At 51.9% G+C, this 18,729-nt stretch overlaps 1 protein-coding gene across 1 annotated transcript in view; it reads right to left on the bottom strand.

The window, feature by feature from the left end:
- GDAP2 (ganglioside induced differentiation associated protein 2) overlaps nt 1-18,729 on the bottom strand; it is a 79,812-nt gene that overhangs the window by 22,678 nt on the left and 38,405 nt on the right. Inside the window, exons 10-12 of the mRNA XM_068270995.1 lie at nt 15,572-15,648; nt 6,549-6,688; nt 4,729-4,783 (exon numbers count right to left, since the gene is read on the bottom strand). Of these exons, the coding sequence (XP_068127096.1) occupies nt 4,729-4,783; nt 6,549-6,688; nt 15,572-15,648 (272 nt within the window). The remainder of the gene's footprint in view (nt 1-4,728; nt 4,784-6,548; nt 6,689-15,571; nt 15,649-18,729) is intronic.

Raw genomic sequence — 18,729 nt, 5'->3', positions numbered from 1 at the left:
CTCTCGGGTGCGCATGATAGCGTCAGGAGCGGAAACAGCGGGCGGCGTAAATACTACGCCGCATCAGGCTAGAACAGCCATAAGTGCGGCGTAGGTTTAACTACGCACTGTCCCAAATACGTTAAGGTGTGCTTATGAGTGGTAAATAAACTGAAAAGATTAATAATTACATCTATAGACCTAATCATTGCACATTACAGGAATCCCATAGTCACACTTTTCTTAAAAGTTAAATATGTAGGTTTAAAGCACAGCTTTTTGTTCAGTTACGTGGAGGTGTACATGTAAATAAACCCTACAGAGAAAGTACAGACTGTCACTCAAGAACTATAAAATGTAGAGAAAAACTTTATTGGACAAAACCAGAAATATCAAACTCAGTGGGAAAAAAAAAACACCCCACCCATAAAAACTAAGCATGTACCAGCATAAAAGTGCTCCTTGTATCCTCACTCACTCTACCCACACAACACCATGCATAACAATGAGATCGGCCAATCATCAAAATTGCACATGTATGGATCAGCTAAGAAGTGGGGGGTATGGCTCATACAAAGGTGTCCGTTCAAATTGTATCCGTGAGCAGATGATAGAATTCAGGCAGGCTCAATCAGTAATTAGTGACAATCTCCAATTTAACAGCTAAGGCGCCTTTACTACTGCTTCACGAAGTCCGATATCCTGCTGTCAATAAATGTATCTTCGCCCTCATCTGGGGGGACAACCAGAACCCAGACAGGGCAACTTGACCAGCAAGTCCAACACTTATTGTACTAGTATGCGGCAAACGGTTACCTTCCTCGATGGGCTGGAGTAATGTCCCCACTCCATGACGCTGCGGCGTCCCGCAGCTAACAGGTACCTGTCTCTGTGTAACATTACCGCTCATTCACCTTCCACGTCAAGACTCCGGAACTCCTACGCGTCATGCATAGCAAGCCACGCCCACATGCATGACGCGTAGGAGTTCCTACATGTATAGTTCTTGAGTGGCGGCCTGTGCTTTCGCTGTAGGGTTTGTGTGTTATTTGCAGACCTGCCTTCCCTAGTCCTCTGTCTGGGTGAACTAATAATATTATATGACCTGTGCATCGGGAAGATTTTTCTTTAATTTAGTACATGTAAATAAGCCGCTGGGAGATTTGGGCACAGGGTGAAGTCGAAAAACGTCTCCCCCTGCTCCTGCACGAGTCCTGGCAGTATTAATTACCATTCCCCCTTCAGACCGCCGTGGACTCAGGGGTAGGACACAATTTGGCTTCTGGCTATTGTTGGCGGCCAAATTATGCAGGTTTTACAGTAATTTGTGCTCCGTCTCTTGACTGCACCCAAATTATTGAGCGGCGCTATACTGTAGCTGTAATTCCCATTATGGCCTAAGAGGGCGCCTGGTGCACCCACATTTCCAGCGCTGTTTTTGCTCGACATGGAGAGGGTTGGGGTAAGCAGCCAGAAAAATTGCTTCACAAAATGGCGTTTCTAGCTTAATAAATCGTCGCCTTTTCACACAGCGATTCCTACGGTCGCTATCAGGGGTGCTGCGTCAGTGGAGCGGTGCATCCTGGGATCTTTAGTCCCAACGGAGATCTGGGTGGAGCCTTGCAAGCAGAGATGGCGCATTCGGTGCAAATGATTCCAGCTTGCATGCAAATAAAAATATATATGCGCCACGGCAGTGACCGCCTGGTGACACCGGAGGTGACTGGCGATGAAGCCACGGCAGTGACCGCCTGGTGACACCGGAGGTGACTGGCGATGAAGCCACGGCAGTGACTGCCTGGTGACACCGGAGGTGACTGGCGATGAAGCCACGGCAGTGACTGCCTGGTGACACCGGAGGTGACTGGCGATGAAGCCACGGCAGTGACCGCCTGGTGACACTGGAGGTGACTGGCGATGAAGCCACGGCAGTGACCGCCTGGTGACACCGGAGGTGACTGGCGATGAAGCCACGGCAGTGACCGCCTGGTGACACCGGAGGTGACTGGCGATGAAGCCACGGCAGTGACCACCTGGTGACACCGGAGGTGACTGGCGATGAAGCCACGGCAGGGACCGCCTGGTGACACTGGAGGTGACTGGCGATGAAGCCACGGCAGGGACCGCCTGGTGACACCGGAGGTGACTGGCGATGAAGCCACGGCAGGGACCGCCTGGTGACACTGGAGGTGACTGGCGATGAAGCCACGGCAGTGACCGCCTGGTGACACCGGAGGTGACTGGCGATGAAGCCACGGCAGTGACCGCCTGGTGACACCGGAGGTGACTGGCGATGAAGCCACGGCAGTGACTGCCTGGTGACACTGGAGGTGACTGGCGATGAAGCCACGGCAGTGACCGCCTGGTGACACCGGAGGTGACTGGCGATGAAGCCACGGCAGGGACCGCCTGGTGACACTGGAGGTGACTGGCGATGAAGCCACGGCAGTGACCGCCTGGTGACACCGGAGGTGACTGGCGATGAAGCCACAGCAGTGACCGCCTGGTGACACCGGAGGTGACTGGCGATGAAGCCACGGCAGTGACCGCCTGGTGACACCGGAGGTGACTGGCGATGAAGCCACGGCAGGGACCGCCTGGTGACACCGGAGGTGACTGGCGATGAAGCCACGGCAGTGACCGCCTGGTGACACCGGAGGTGACTGGCGATGAAGCCACGGCAGTGACCGCCTGGTGACACCGGAGGTGACTGGCGATGAAGCCACGGCAGGGACCGCCTGGTGACACCGGAGGTGACTGGCGATGAAGCCACGGCAGGGACCGCCTGGTGACACCGGAGGTGACTGGCGATGAAGCCACGGCAGTGACCGCCTGGTGACACCGGAGGTGACTGGCGATGAAGCCACGGCAGTGACCGCCTGGTGACACCGGAGGTGACTGGCGATGAAGCCACGGCAGGGACCGCCTGGTGACACCGGAGGTGACTGGCGATGAAGCCACGGCAGGGACCGCCTGGTGACACTGGAGGTGACTGGCGATGAAGCCACGGCAGGGACCGCCTGGTGACACCGGAGGTGACTGGCGATGAAGCCACGGCAGTGACTGCCTGGTGACACCGGAGGTGACTGGCGATGAAGCCACGGCAGTGACCGCCTGGTGACACTGGAGGTGACTGGCGATGAAGCCACGGCAGTGACCGCCTGGTGACACCGAAGGTGATGTGAATGTCACTCTCTCAGCTGGAGAAACGACAGAGGCGACAGCTGGTTCTGGTTGCATCCGTCATCTGCGGAGCAGCGGCTGCCATGAGGAGCGGCCTGTATTCTCACTGTGGGGAAAGGGGGGGAATAATGTGGAGTGTTGGGGGGTGGGAACGACGTCACACATCTGTTTTACTTAGAGAGACGGAGCTGCCAAATGTGAAAAAGATTTGGATTACTCTCCAGTAATCAGACAGGTCCGTGCCAGGGTTAAAGAGGAACGCCGGAGCAAAGAGGGGATACTGCGAGCGTGTGCGTGATTAGTATTTTAATTCAATGAAGAAGCTCAGGTAGGGGTGTGTATAAACCCCAAAGGATCCAGTTTAAAGCACCCCTGTAGTGAGAGGTATATGGAGGCTGCCATATTTATTTTCTTTTAAAGGGAACCTAAACTGAGAAGGATATGGATTTTTCCATTTAAAATAATACCAGTTGCCTGAATCGCCTGCTGATCCTGTGTCTCTAATACTTTTAGCCACAGCCCCTGAACATGCATGCAGATCAGGTGCTCTGACTGAAGTCAGACTGGATTAGCTGCATGCTTGTTCAGGGGCTGTGGCTAAAAGTATTAGAGACACAGGATCAGCAGGAGAGTCAGGCAACTGGTATTGTTTAAAAGGAAAAATTCATATCCTTCTCAGTTTAGGATCCCTTTAAGCAATACCAGTTGCCTGGCAGCCCTGCTGATCCTCTGCCTCTAATACTTTTAGCCAGAGACCCTGAACAAGCATGCAGCAGATCAGATGGAAAAACGTTTTAACAAAATGGAGGTGGAAGGAGGAGGGTGCAAAAGAGGAACCTACCTTTAATGCTTTAGTTTGTTTTTAGTTTTATAAGAGTATTTTTAGCTATTTGATAGCTCAGTTCTGGAGATTTGGTGGCGATCTAATCAATAAACAAACAAAGCGTAAGAATAGGAAGGGTTGTGGAACTGGTAAGGGATACTCCATTGTGTATAGAGTGGTGGCCTAATGCCTGCTACACATGATGAGATTTACTGCCAGATCAATCATTTCCAACATGTCCGATCAGATTTCCCATCGATTTTCCATAAAAGTTAACAAAGAATCAATCGGAAATCAGATCGGACATGCTGGAACTAATCGATTGCCTCCCCCTGAGGTGAAATTTGATTGGGCCATTTTCAAGCTGCGTACATTTCCATACAAAATGACCACCCCCAACTCACCCACACACCACTGGCTGCACTTACCCCGACTCTTCTGGGAAAAGCAGTTAGCCAATTACATGAGAAGGTAATTCTAAGAAGCCCTTCTCATTTACCATGCTCACAGTGCCCTGAATGGTGGGCGGGCTGTAGAGTATGGACACACATCACTGGCTGCACAGAGGACACGGCCGACACTTTCCCTGTAACTTCTGGGAAAAGCAGATAGCCAATTACATGAGAAGGTAATTCTGAGAAGCCCTGCTCATAGACCATGCTCACAGTGCCCTGAATGGTGGGCAGGCTGTAGAGTAAGGACACACATCACTGGCTGCGCAGAGGACACAGCTGGACACTTACCCTGGAGCGGAATGTCGGATGCACAAAGTAGAAGGCCTTGAGATTCTTCTTGTACCTGCAGAAGAGGGAGGAGTGTGAGGAGACCGCTGTCACATGACTGATATATGAAGAGCAGTTTCCAGCATAGATAAAAAAGGCATATGGACTCCTGTGAGAAATCTGCTATATTGTGTACAATGAGGTTCAATTCATCCTGTGTACACTGCGCCATCTAGTGCACAAAGGATGAATTTTTCCAAGTGCCAAATGCAGCTCTGACAGGCCGAAACCTGAGATCTGCTCGTAGCTGTGCCCAGGCCCGGAGTCCAGGGATCCCGAGCTGTGCCCAGGCCCGGAGTCCAGGGATCCCGAGCTGTGCCCAGGCCCGGAGTCCAGGGATCCCGAGCTGTGCCCAGGCCCGGAGTCCAGGGATCCCGAGCTGTGCCCAGGCCCGGAGTCCAGGGATCCCGAGCTGTGCCCAGGCCCGGAGTCCAGGGATCCCGAGCTGTGCCCAGGCCCGGAGTCCAGGGATCCCGAGCTGTGCCCAGGCCCGGAGTCCAGGGATCCCGAGCTGTGCCCAGGCCCGGAGTCCAGGGATCCCGAGCTGTGCCCAGGCCCGGAGTCCAGGGATCCCGAGCTGTGCCCAGGCCCGGAGTCCAGGGATCCCGAGCTGTGCCCAGGCCCAGGTGTCTAGGGATCCAGAGCTGTGCCCAGGCCCGGAGTCTAGGGATCCAGAGCTGTGCCCAGGCCCGGAGTCTAGGGATCCAGAGCTGTGCCCAGGCCCGGAGTCCAGGGATCCGGAGCTGTGCCCAGGCCCGGAGTCCAGGGATCCGGAGCTGTGTCCAGAACCTATCCAGGCCTGGAGTCCAGGGATCCGGAGCTCTGGCAGAACATAACCAGGCCCGGAGTCCAGGGATCCGGAGCTGTGTCCAGAACCTATCCAGGCCTGGAGTCCAGGGATCCGGAGCTCTGGCAGAACATAACCAGGCCCGGAGTCCAGGGATCCGGAGCTGTGCCCAGAACCTATCCAGGCATGGAGTCCAGGGATCCGGAGCTCTATCCAGGCCTGGAGTCCAGGGATCCAGAGCTGTGCCCAGGCACTATCTAGGCCTGGAGTCCAGGGATCTGGAGCTCTGGCAGAACATAACCAGGCCCGGAGTCCAGGGATCCGGAGCTGTGTCCAGAACCTACCCAGGCCTGGAGTCCAGGGATCCGGAGCTCTGGCAGAACATAACCAGGCCCGGAGTCCAGGGATCCGGAGCTCTGCCCAGAACCTATCCAGGCCTGGAGTTCAGGGATCCGGAGCTCTATCCAGGCCTGGAGTCCAGGGATCCGGAGCTCTGCCCAGAACCTATCCAGGCATGGAGTCCAGGGATCCGGAGCTCTATCCAGGCCTGGAGTCCAGGGATCCAGAACTGTGCCCAGGCCCTATCTAGGCCTGGAGTCCAGGGATCTGGAGCTCTGGCAGAACATAACCAGGCCCGGAGTCCAGGGATCCAGAGCTGTGCCCAAGCTTGGAGCCCAGGGATCCGGAGCTCTGCCCAGAACCTATCCAGGCCTGGAGTTCAGGGATCCGGAGCTCTATCCAGGCCTGGAGTCCAGGGATCTGGAGCTCTGCCCAGAACCTATCCAGGCCTGGAGTTCAGGGATCCGGAGCTCTATCCAGGCCTGGAGTCCAGGGATCCGGAGCTCTGCCCAGAACCTATCCAGGCATGGAGTTCAGGGATCCCGAGCTCTGCCCAGAATCTATCTAAGCCTGGAATCCAGGGAACCGGAGCTCTGGCAGAAGATAACCAGGCCTGGAGTCCAGGGAACCGGAGCTGTGCCCAGTATTCACTCACTTGACGTCCACTACGTCGTAGACGCTCTTCAGGAAGTCGGAGTCCAGGTGGTTGTGCTCTCCGGTCAGTGTGTGGAAGTAGACCAGGATATAGTCTCTGGCTGCGATGTGGTCCATCATGTGAATAAAATACAGCAAAGCCTGCAGAGAACACACACATTACTGGTACACTTCATTATGTAACATCTCACATGCTGGAGAAAATCAGAACAAGACAAATATACAGGATCCAGGCTACTGAAGATGCATCTAGAATTACACATGATCAGAAAGAACGCACGGGAAGAACAGATGTGATGATGTAACACAAATGCAAAGGGTGTCACCCCCGAACCGCGAGTTAAAGAGAGTTTGAAACAAAAATTTAAAAAATAAAACAGATACTCACCTAAGGAGAGAGAAGGCTGTGGGTCCTATTGAGGCTTCTTTTTCCTCTCCTGGTCCCGTTGTTCCACCTCTGGCCCCTCTAAACTCCCGAAGACTGCCCGCTCCGTACTGCACGAGAGAGCAGGAAAGCGCATGCGCAGTACGGAGCAGCCTGTCTTTCGGAGCACTCGGTTTCTCTGAGAGTTCTGAAGTCTCCCGCAGCAGCAGAGAGTGGTCTCCGACCCATCGGTCAAAGACTGCTAACAGGAGTGACAGCGCTGGAACGAGGGGACTGGGAGAGGAATGGAGAAGATCGTTAGGACCCAGAGCCTTTGCTCTCCTTGGGTGAGTATCTTTTTTTAATTTTCATTTCAGACGCATTTTAATCCAAAATCAATATGAGGGCTCGTTCCCACTATCGCGAATCCGCATGCGTCCAACGCATGCGGATTCGCACATGTAATGTGAGTGGATGGGGCTGTTTCCACTCCTGCGGTGGCGTTGTGCGTTTTTTGTTGCGGAGAAAAAACGCACAAAAGAGGCAACGATTTCGCCTGCGTCGGGAATCCGTGCGAATCGCCGCTAATGTATTTAATAGTAAAAACGCATGCGTTTTTTACATGCGTTTTTACCCGCGATTCGCGTGCGATTTCGCACCTTTTCCAATGTTATTTTGCCCTGGCAGTGTCATGGTTAATTTCGCATGGCACCCTGCCATGCGAAATCGCACGCGAAATCGCGGGTAAAACCGCATGCAGAAACGCATCCGCATGCGTTTTTACAAGCGTCGGAATGCCGGCGAATCGCGTCGCAACAGTGGAAACAAGCCCTTAACTCTTATTCTAACCACAAGAAAATGTATGCGTGCTCAACACCAAGCTTAACCCTTACAAGTCTGGCTGTGCAAATCTGGCTAAATTGGCTTATCATGAGGCATTGCTCATGCAAAAATGCATTTGCTTTCGCATGCCAAACTTTGCAGGGTCAAAAACTAATACCGCGAAGCGGTTGCCCTGCGGGAATTAGTTCAGGCTACATAGCACTATCCAGGAGCGCCACGGGGAGGCTTCCCAATGCAAAAATAGTGCTATGTAGCCTGAACTAATTCCCGCAGGGCAACCGCTTCGCGGTATTAGTTTTTGACCCTGCAAAGTTTGGCATGCGAAAGCAAATAATTTTTGCATGAGCAATGCCTCACGATAAGCCAATTTAGCCAGATTTGCACAGCCAGACTTGTAAGGGTTAAGCTGGGTGTTGAGCACGCATACATTTTCTTGTGGTTAACTCTTATTCTGAATGACAGTTTGTATCCATTTCCCAGAGATGGGATGCTGAGAGGGTATACTGTAGGTAGCCATACATCTAGTGATGATGGGCAGATTCAACATAGAAACAAATCTCTCTCTCTAATGGAATCTGATAAGAGAGAGGTCTGTCAGCTGCCCATAACCATAGGCTGAAATCGATCCGGAATCCGCTCTGTGCGCCCCTAATGCCCGCCGTGCCATACAGTGTATACATTACCTGTCCGCGACCTCTGCTTGTCCCCTGCTGGCTTCCATACGCATTCTCCTCTTCGCATACACGCACGCCCCACATGATCTTCTAGTAAGGGCGCGTGTGTGTGACATCACATGTGCGCCCTTACCAGGAAACTACGTGGGGTGTGCGTGTATGCGGAACAGGAGAATGTGCCTGGGGCAGCAGGGGACAAGCAGAGGCCGCGGACAGGTAATGTATACATTTGGCATGGCGAGGCGGGGCACAGTGGCGAATGGTTGCGTAGATCGTCAGGAAATTGCACGCCGGTCCCTTCGCAAACCCAACCAACCAACTTTGGTCCGACATCTTACAGCATGCGCTATCGACAAAGCGACCAATTTTGGGATGGAAACTGGTTGCTTTGTCAGTCATGCACTTGGCAGCACCAACTTTCAACCGATGCGATTATAATAACCGAATTGGGTGGTCAATTGGCCGCCAAGTCGCCTAATGTATGGACACCCCAACACTGTCCTAATTGGCACCTAGGTACCGATAACAAAAGTGAGATCAAAGCAGAGCTAGCTCCACAGGAGGCTGGGGGAATGAGCGGCTCTCGCATCCAGAATGGGGCTTGGAGTAACTTATCAAGGCACAATTTTTGCTTGGATCCCTACAATGGGACTGGACTCAGACTTTTACCAAAACCTTTTTCTACTATTATTTTGATGCGGTTTGCTACATGGTTCATTTTTGTTACTTATAAAAAATGTGAGGACTGCTGTTAAACCCCCCTAAAGACCAGGCACATTTTCATTAAATTGGCCACTGCAGCTTTAAGGCCAAGCTGCAGGACCGCAAAACACAGCACACAAGTGATTCCTCCCCCCTTTTCTCCCCACCAACAGAGCTCTCTGTTGGTGGAGTCTGATCGCCCCCCAGTGTTCGTTTATTTGTGTTTGTTTGTTTTTATTTGTTTTTTAAATAAAAACTATGTTTTTTTTCCCCCTGCTGTATACCTCCCTCCCTCCCTCCCCCCAACGGCCAATCCCTGTGATCAGCTGTCACCCTATGACAGGCGATCACCTCCGTGGCTCAGGAAGGGACAGCCGTGTCACACGGCTGTCCCCAGTACAGCGCTGCTGCTGATCACAGTGCTGTACGGGTAAGCCGTCTAACGTTCTCCCGAGTGGCAATAGCTGCTCGGAGACTGAAGAGGGGGCGGAGCTCCGCCCTCCGAGAATGAGATGCGCGCGATCTCATTCAAAACAGAGCCCCAGGACTTTACGCCAATTGGCGTTAGGCGGTCCTGGGGCTGCCGCTGCGGCCACGCCCATCGGCGTGACGCGGTCGGCAAAAGGCTAAAACAGGTAATGGCCAAAAAAAATCATTGCCATGTTTTGAGTATCACAGAACAAACCCTGCTTCTGAAGGGACCGTTACCCAGAGAACTGTATTGTTTAGCAAGATTAGGTTGCGTTAACGCTTTCTTCCCTAGCTCAGATTAGATAGCGAGTCCTTTTCCTCGAATAGAAGAGGTGGTGGCAGTTTACCGATCAGTGCATAATAATTGTATGTGTGTGTGCACAACCCTCCTGGTCTGTCTGTAAGCCAGATTCCAGCTCTCCGGCACACCGATTGTATCCACGTAATTGGACTGTGTGTGTCAGATTAGATTGGGAGGCCTGGGCAGGCTGGCCAGCAGAGGGCGTGTGACTACGTGATTGGTGTGCGTGTCAGAGTAGATTGGGAGGCCTGGGCAGGCTGGCCAGCAGGGGGCGTGTGACTACGTGATTGGACTGTGTGTGTCAGAGTAGATTGGGAGGCCTGGGCAGGCTGGCCAGCAGGGGGCATGTGACTACGTAATTGGACTGTGTGTGTCAGAGTAGATTGGGAGGCCTGGGCAGGCTGGCCAGCAGGGGGCGTGTGACTACGTGATTGGTGTGTGTCAGATTAGATTGGGAGGCCTGGGCAGGCTGGCCAGCAGGGGGCGTGTGACTACGTGATTGGTGTGTGTGTCAGAGTAGATTGGGAGGCCTGGGCAGGCTGGCCAGCAGGGGGCGTGTGACTACGTGATTGGTGTGTGTGTCAGAGTAGATTGGGAGGCCTGGGCAGGCTGGCCAGCAGGGGGCGTGTGACTACGTGATTGGTGTGTGTGTCAGAGTAGATTGGGAGGCCTGGGCAGGCTGGCCAGCAGGGGGCGTGTGACTACGTGATTGGTGTGTGTGTCAGATTAGATTGGGAGGCCTGGGCAGGCTGGCCAGCAGGGGGCGTGTGACTACGTGATTGGTGTGTGTGTCAGAGTAGATTGGGAGGCCTGGGCAGGCTGGCCAGCAGGGGGCGTGTGACTACGTGATTGGTGTGTGTGTCAGAGTAGATTGGGAGGCCTGGGCAGGCTGGCCAGCAGGGGGCGTGTGACTACGTGATTGGTGTGTGTGTCAGAGTAGATTGGGAGGCCTGGGCAGGCTGGCCAGCAGGGGGCGTGTGACTACGTGATTGGTGTGTGTGTCAGAGTAGATTGGGAGGCCTGGGCAGGCTGGCCAGCAGGGGGCGTGTGACTACGTGATTGGTGTGCGTCAGAGTAGATTGGGAGGCCTGGGCAGGCTGGCCAGCAGGGGGCGTGTGACTACGTGATTGGACTGTGTGTGTCAGATTAGATTGGGAGGCCTGGGCAGGCTGGCCAGCAGGGGGCGTGTGACTACGTGATTGGTGTGTGTGTGTCAGAGTAGATTGGGAGGCCTGGGCAGGCTGGCCAGCAGGGGGCGTGTGACTACGTGATTGGTGTGTGTGTCAGAGTAGATTGGGAGGCCTGGGCAGGCTGGCCAGCAGGGGGCGTGTGACTACGTGATTGGTGTGTGTGTCAGAGTAGATTGGGAGGCCTGGGCAGGCTGGCCAGCAGGGGGCGTGTGACTACGTGATTGGTGTGTGTGTCAGAGTAGATTGGGAGGCCTGGGCAGGCTGGCCAGCAAGGGGCGTGTGACTACGTGATTGGTGTGTGTGTCAGATTAGATTGGGAGGCCTGGGCAGGCTGGCCAGCAAGGGGCGTGTGACTACGCGATTGGTGTGTGTGTCAGAGTAGATTGGGAGGCCTGGGCAGGCTGGCCAGCAAGGGGCGTGTGACTACGCGATTGGTGTGTGTGTCAGAGTAGATTGGGAGGCCTGGGCAGGCTGGCCAGCAGGGGGCGTGTGACTACGCGATTGGTGTGTGTGTCAGAGTAGATTGGGAGGCCTGGGCAGGCTGGCCAGCAGGGGGCGTGTGACTACGTGATTGGTGTGTGTGTCAGAGTAGATTGGGAGGCCTGGGCAGGCTGGCCAGCAGGGGGCGTGTGACTACGTGATTGGTGTGTGTGTCAGAGTAGATTGGGAGGCCTGGGCAGGCTGGCCAGCAGGGGGCGTGTGACTACGTGATTGGTGTGTGTGTCAGAGTAGATTGGGAGGCCTGGGCAGGCTGGCCAGCAGGGGGCGTGTGACTACGTGATTGGTGTGTGTGTCAGAGTAGATTGGGAGGCCTGGGCAGGCTGGCCAGCAGGGGGCGTGTGACTACGTGATTGGACTGTTTGTGTCACAGTACATTGGGAGGCCTGGGCAGGCTGGCCAGCAGGGGGCGTGTGACTACGTGATTGGACTGTTTGTGTCAGATTAGATTGGGAGGCCTAGGCAGGCTGGCCAGCAGGGGGCGTGAGATCCACCTCTGCAGTGGCTCGTCAGTAACTGGCACCAGTCTCTATGTATACACATATTTTAGGATATGGATATTTTGGGAGAAGATGAAAGGAGATAGGCAGATGTTTGCAATGATCGCAGCACATGGGTTCAAGCTGCTGGCTCTTCTCCATTACAAGTTGTCATTTTTGTACCGGCCTACAATGGAAATAAAGTGCAGCATTTTTCTGAGAATCCTCTTCTATTCCAGGAGAGAGAGGACAGGACATGTGTATCTATTGGGGGAAACAGTAACAGCTGCAGCAAGTCATGATAATTCAGGGAGATTGTGCAAACTCCCCACAATCACCCTACTGAGTCGGCAGACCAGGACTCTGGCGCTGTAAGCCAGCAATGCTGCATGCATACATGCGTGTGCGTGTGCCATACATTATGGTGAAAGTAACAAGATAAAGCAATAAACACACAAGCAGAGAAAGCAACGCTTGTCCTGATGTGGACAAACAAGTGAAAATAAACTTACGAGAGAGTAAATTGTATGTGTAGTACAGCTAAGAATAGACGAATAACATTTTTCTCCTGGCGGACTCAAAGCGCCAGTGCTGCAGCCACTAGGACGCGCTCTATAGGCAGTAGTAGTGTTAGGGTGTCTTGCCCAAGGTCTCCTACTGAATAGGCACTTGCTTACTGAACAGGCAGAGCAGAGATTGGAACCCAGGTCTCCTGTATCAGAGGCAGAGCCCTTACCCAGTACACCATCCAAACATTAGCAGCAAGAAGAGTCTCATGTTGTTTTCCAGCATGGGAAGCGTTAAACTTCAGTTATCTATGCAAAAGAGCTTCACTGAGCGATCACACCCAACTTGGGTCAGTAAAGCCTGTTTTCTGAAGCACTTAAAGGGACACTTAAGCCAGTAAAAAATTAAAAATAAATGAGTTTTACTCACCTGGGGCTTCTACCAGCCCCCTGCAGCTGTCCTGTGCCCTCGCAGCCACTCACTAATCCTCTGGTCCCCCGCTGCCAGCTAGTTTCGTTTTCGCCGACAGGCCCGCCAGGACTGGCCACGCGTAGCTTTTTCCGCATTCCCGACTGTAATTAGCACTATTGCAGGCCGAAACGCATACAAAAAGACCACTTTACTTACGGTAAAGTCTTTTCCAGTAGTCATGAGGACAGCACCCCTGGATGAGACTTGTCTCCCTCCCCACTGTGGACAGGAAACTGTTAAAAGAAGAATTTGCATAAGCAATAGGCAGCCACATATAAGATACTACACCTGCCACAGTACCTCAGTTGATAAAAAGATGACACGGACATTTAATGATGCTTACACAAACTTATTTCTCTTTCCTACCCAAATAAGGGCGGGTTGCAGGGGTGCTGTCCTCATGACTACTGGAAAAGACTTTACCGTAAGTAAAGTGGTCTTTCCCAGAACGTCATTTCGGACAGCACCCCTGGATGAGACGATATACAAGAGTTAAAACCTTAGGGTGGGACCACAGCTTGCAAACCTTTCCTTCTGAAGGATAAACCTGCAGAGGCCAATACATTAAGGCGATAGTGCCTTACAAACGTATTGTGACTTGACCAGGTCGCAGCTCTGCAGATCTGATCTATAGGAGGCCCCTGCCCTCTCTGCCCAAGAAGTCGAAATTCCTCTTGTGGAATGAGCCATGATAGAATTTAATTGCTCCCCCTGTGTCTGATATGCTAATGAAATAGCCCAAACAAATTTATAATCCCTCTGATGGAGAAGCCTCCTCCACGCTGCAGGGCTCCGACTGTTCACTGAACAGTGCTGCTTGGAGCCCTGGAAAACGCTGCCCCTGCCGCCTGACATGGATGGCACTCCTGGAGACCTCTCCCATGCATCCCGTCCGGGACAGGAAACTAAACTGAGGTACTGTGGCAGGTGTAGTATCTTATATGTGGCTGCCTATTGCTTATGCAAATTCTTCTTTTAACAGTTTCCTGTCCACAGTGGGGAGGGAGACAAGTCTCATCCAGGGGTGCTGTCCGAAATGACGTTCTGGGAAATATGCGTTGACGCATTACGAACGCATGCGGCAACGCGTATTTTTGTACGAGTTTCAGCCCACAATAACGCTAATTGCAGCCGGTAATGCGGAAATAGCTACGCGTGGCCAGTCCTGACGGGCCTGTCGGCGAAAATGAAACTAGCTGGCAGCGGAGGACCAGAGGATTAGTGAGTAGCTGCGAGGGCACAGGACTGCTGCAGGGGGCTGGTAGAAGCCCCAGGTGAGTAAAACTCATTTTTTTTCCTGACTTAGGCTGCTTTCACAGTGGGACGTTACAGGCGCACGTTAGTGCAGCCTGTAACGCACCCCACCGCACAGCAATGAAAAATCAATGGGCTGTTCACAGTGCCCACGTTGCGTTACTTAGTAACGCTGCGTCATAAGACAACGTACTGCATGCAGTACTTTATAAGCGGCAGAGCTGCGTTAGACTGCTTGCACATGCTCAGTAACGTTGGGGAGGAGCGGAGAGCGGCCAGGCACATGGCTAATTAATAGTCACTGCACTCAGTGACGTGCAGTGTTTACTTCCTGGAGCAGCCGCTCTGTGCAGCGATTGGCTGGGCGGGACCACGTGATGCAGCATGCGTCCAAGAGTACGCATCACTGACGCCAGAGTGAGCTGCACAACGCGTCTCACTCTGACGTCCACAGCAGAGAGCACCAGGCGTTGCGTTAGGGGCACCATAACGTCCCCTAAAACGCAGCGTCCTGGTGTATAACTAGCCTTAAGGTTCACTTTAAGGTTATGGTTTTACTGCAGGGAACCAAAAAAGGGTCATTATTTCTGCTTTGTTTTATAGTTTAAAAGACAGAGTGTGGTTACTGTGACAGAATGATGCAATGTTATATAAAAAAAAAGGCCATATAACTGAAAAAAAATATGAGACTCTTCTTTGCTGCTAATGGTCTATTCATTATCGGTACTACACATACAATTCATCATAAGGTTTTCATTCGCTTCACGTTTTCTTGAAAGGTTCTGAGGGGAGCCCAGCGTCCCTTGCTTGTGTGTATATTTCAGCAGCCATTGTGGTCTGGCTGCAGGCTGCAGCTCTCCTGCCCCCTGTGCCAGTGCAGCCCATCTATGGGATGGTGTATGTAGTGCAGTGCGTCGCTCCCGGAAGATCTTACACTAATTCCTGCGCATGCATGTGTTCCCCAGAATGGTGGAACCTGACTGGCCTCAGCGGGAATCCCAGGCTAGGAGCATGAAGGGTTTGCCTGCTTGCTGATAGGTGTGGGCAGAGTAGGGACCCTTCTGACCTGGAGGAAACCTCATCGCTGGTGAAAGGGTCTAGTACGGAATACTTCTGCATGTAAACCATTCCGGAAGCGAATATCCTTCATTAGTGTAACTGAATACGACTTGTACATTCTAGTTGTTTTCATCATTACTAGAGGTCTAGCTTGTGAGCGAGTGCAGAAGGGGTTAATGATGACTTGTATGATAAAGCAGTAAGGCGTTACCTTCTCCATGTCTATCAGTAAGACGGGAATATTCCTCCCGACCACCACCACGACTGTGCGACCGCAACTGTCCACCCCTGAAACACAAACATGATTCTGCTTCATTTATTGTTCCTTATACATCACTTACAGTATACTGTACACCTCCCATATACATCTCTTACAATACCCCCCCCCCCCCACATACATCGGTTACAGTATACACCTCACACATAATCATAAAGGGGAGGAGGACAGTATATCTGATACACACCATATTATCAACAGATAAAGAACAGTTTATCCCAGTCAAATAAAAAAAAAAGGTTATTTCAGCTTACATAATATGTACAGCAGAGTCACTGGTATCCGGCAGGGATCACAAGATGCCAGATACATGTGCGTGCCGATTGCTTGAGCAACTGGCCCAAAAAGCACAAATCTCCCCTCCGAAATACTTACCGAGCCTTCAGCAATATCTGGCAGCCTCCCCGTAATGCTTCCCGGCTTCCACCGTGCACACAAGCTGGTGTCACCTGACCTGCATCGGGTCACATGACATGCCGGCTTCCGTACATGTAGGACAGAAACCGCTAGGAGGTCCAGGGAGGCTGCCAGACGTCCCTGTAGGCTCAGCAAGTGTTTTACAGCCTACTAACTGCCCCCAAAAAGGTCTTTTGCTGTAAGAGTTAGGAGTGACCAAGGACATTTAAGGTGTCCATATATTACTCTGTAATTTTACAGTACGATTGAACATTCAATTCAATCATTTTATTGGCTCCTTGGAGACTCATGTTCCATTCTGCTGGATGGATAGAAATTGGCCAACATTCGCCCCAATCAACCAATTTACTCAATTGGACAAGATGGAAGATATCGGTGGATCGTGAAAGAATCACTTAATGATTTTGATGGATGGATTTCTGGTGTCAGAGCATGGAGGCACGTCATCAGTCAGCTGGAGTAGCGAGGGCGAGTCGCCAGGATCTCGCTTGCACTGCGTGGGCCACTAGTCAATCGACTTCCCATTGACCACACTGTTGATTGCTGAATAAAGTCAATCGATCCATTGCTCAGTGGAAAATCAAGTAATGTATGAGTATCTTGAATGGACTATCTGCAGCACATCACAGCAAACTGGACACTGTACAGACTCGCTACGTGTGCTCCGCAGGCCAGGCCACCTAATCTGGAGGAAGATCCATGCTGGTCTGACCACTCATATCCTTATTCATGAAACATATTCAAGAGCAAATAAAACAGAAAAACCGAGAGCCCAGTATAGTGTAGTACGTATTGGACCGAGAGCCCAGTATAGTGTAGTACGTATTGGAACCAGGAGGAAAAATGACAAGTATGTATTATACTCACAAACAAGGGTTACCGCAAAGGCAACCACTGTATAAGCAGGTGGGGAGATTAGACCTGTCCCCACTCAGGAATAAGAGGTCGCTCTCTGAAGAAGGAAAAGAGGGTGTATCACCCTTCCACCAGGCTGGAAAACTTTGATCAACAGATGTACAGAGGCGCCAAAAGGATAAAAGTATGCTAAAAGGTAAAAATGTTCGGGTGGCGGTGGTGGACCGGTCACTCCAAAAAGGACACGAAATTGTCACTTGAGAGAAAAAATTTAATCACATACTCCACGAACAAATCGCAACGTGTTTCACGGGCACAATCCCGCTTCATCAGGCAATAAATATACTCCGTATGTTTATTGCCTGATGAAGCGGGATTGTGCCAGTGAAACGCGTTGCGATTTGTTCGTGGAGTATGTCATTAAATTGTCTCTCTCTCAAGTGACAATTTCGTGTCCTTTTTGGAGTGACCGGTCCACCACCGCCACCCAAACATTTTAACCTTTTAGCATACTTTTATCCTTTTGGCGCCTCTGTACATATTCAAGAGCAAATACCTCAGTCACCAGTGTGCATCTTATACACATAGATTTTAGTTTTTATTTCTGGATAGCTGTCACAGTAAACAGTATCAATCTGATGGGTCTGACCTCTAACCAACAAGCTTTGGACTAGTCCATCTCCTCATGGGGGGGGGGGGGGGGTACTCAGGGTTTTCTTTATTTTCCGAAGCATTTCCTGAGCAGAAGTGGGCTCAGTCCTGCTGCCAGAATAGCGTATGAGCGAGGAGGCTGGCCGGCGGACGTCTTTGTAGAGATCCTAGCCAGGGAGTGATTTTAAAAAGCATAAAGGAAACCTTTAGGCTCCCCCATGAGGAGATGGAACAGACAGATGTGACATCTGGTTGATATGCTTTTTACAAAGTTTTCAAAGCGTCTGCGTTTTCCTACATGGGAGCTGCCATCAGCGCTAGTCTACTTAAGGGGACTCAGCAGGAAACCCCATAGGGAACAGTTCTCCAATCACAGCACAAAGCATTGCCATTGGCTGAATAGTGTGGGCGTAATTTACTACAACCTATCGGAATCCTAGCGGTTCCAGAGGGTCTCGTCCACCCAATCACATTAGCTAAATTTCCCTATGAGATGAGATGGGTCCCCTAAATTAGACAAGCGTCCTGCCATCTTGCTGGTGGTGTCAGCACTGTGCACAGAACATGAAGAATTCACTACAGATGGTCCACAAGATAAAACATTCTGGCTTGCATGATTTCATACAAACTGCATGCGCCTTGGAACTGGGTCAGTCAACATCAGTAAGGCGTATGATTGGGCCAATACCAATCTGCAGACAATGCACAATTCACAGAAGGGTTTCTCTGCTCAGCCAGTAATCAGAAACAGTCCAACAGTGATGTCTGATCACCTCTTTGTACAGAGAAGGCACCAGTCTGCCATAGAGGCATGTAAAGTGAAATGACCAAAACTAAAATACAGCTACTAAGAGTAACCACTCCCCACCCCGCACACGCTCAATTATTGTCGTTCGATGGGTATCAGGACCTGATCTCTTGGACGATATTGCAGGGCAGAGGTTGTGCAGATGTGTTGCTGGCTTGCAGTGAGTGACGTGTTCTGTTCTATGGAAAGGGAAGGGGTGTTTGGAGCAGTGCAGGAGTGATGTCACACAGGAGGCGGGGAAAGTGGGGAGAACAATTCTCTCGGCTGTTGCTTAGCTGAAGCGATCCGCTGGCCAAGTGTTGGCTAGGGGGCTGCCATCCACACGCAGGATTCCCGCGGTTGTTGACGGCTGCCATGGCAG

Source organism: Hyperolius riggenbachi, chromosome 2 (genome assembly GCF_040937935.1).
Source record: "Hyperolius riggenbachi isolate aHypRig1 chromosome 2, aHypRig1.pri, whole genome shotgun sequence".
Lineage (NCBI taxonomy): Eukaryota > Metazoa > Chordata > Amphibia > Anura > Hyperoliidae > Hyperolius > Hyperolius riggenbachi.
Note: the sequence above shows the minus strand (reverse complement) of the source record. Positions and strands in the feature narration are given on the sequence as shown.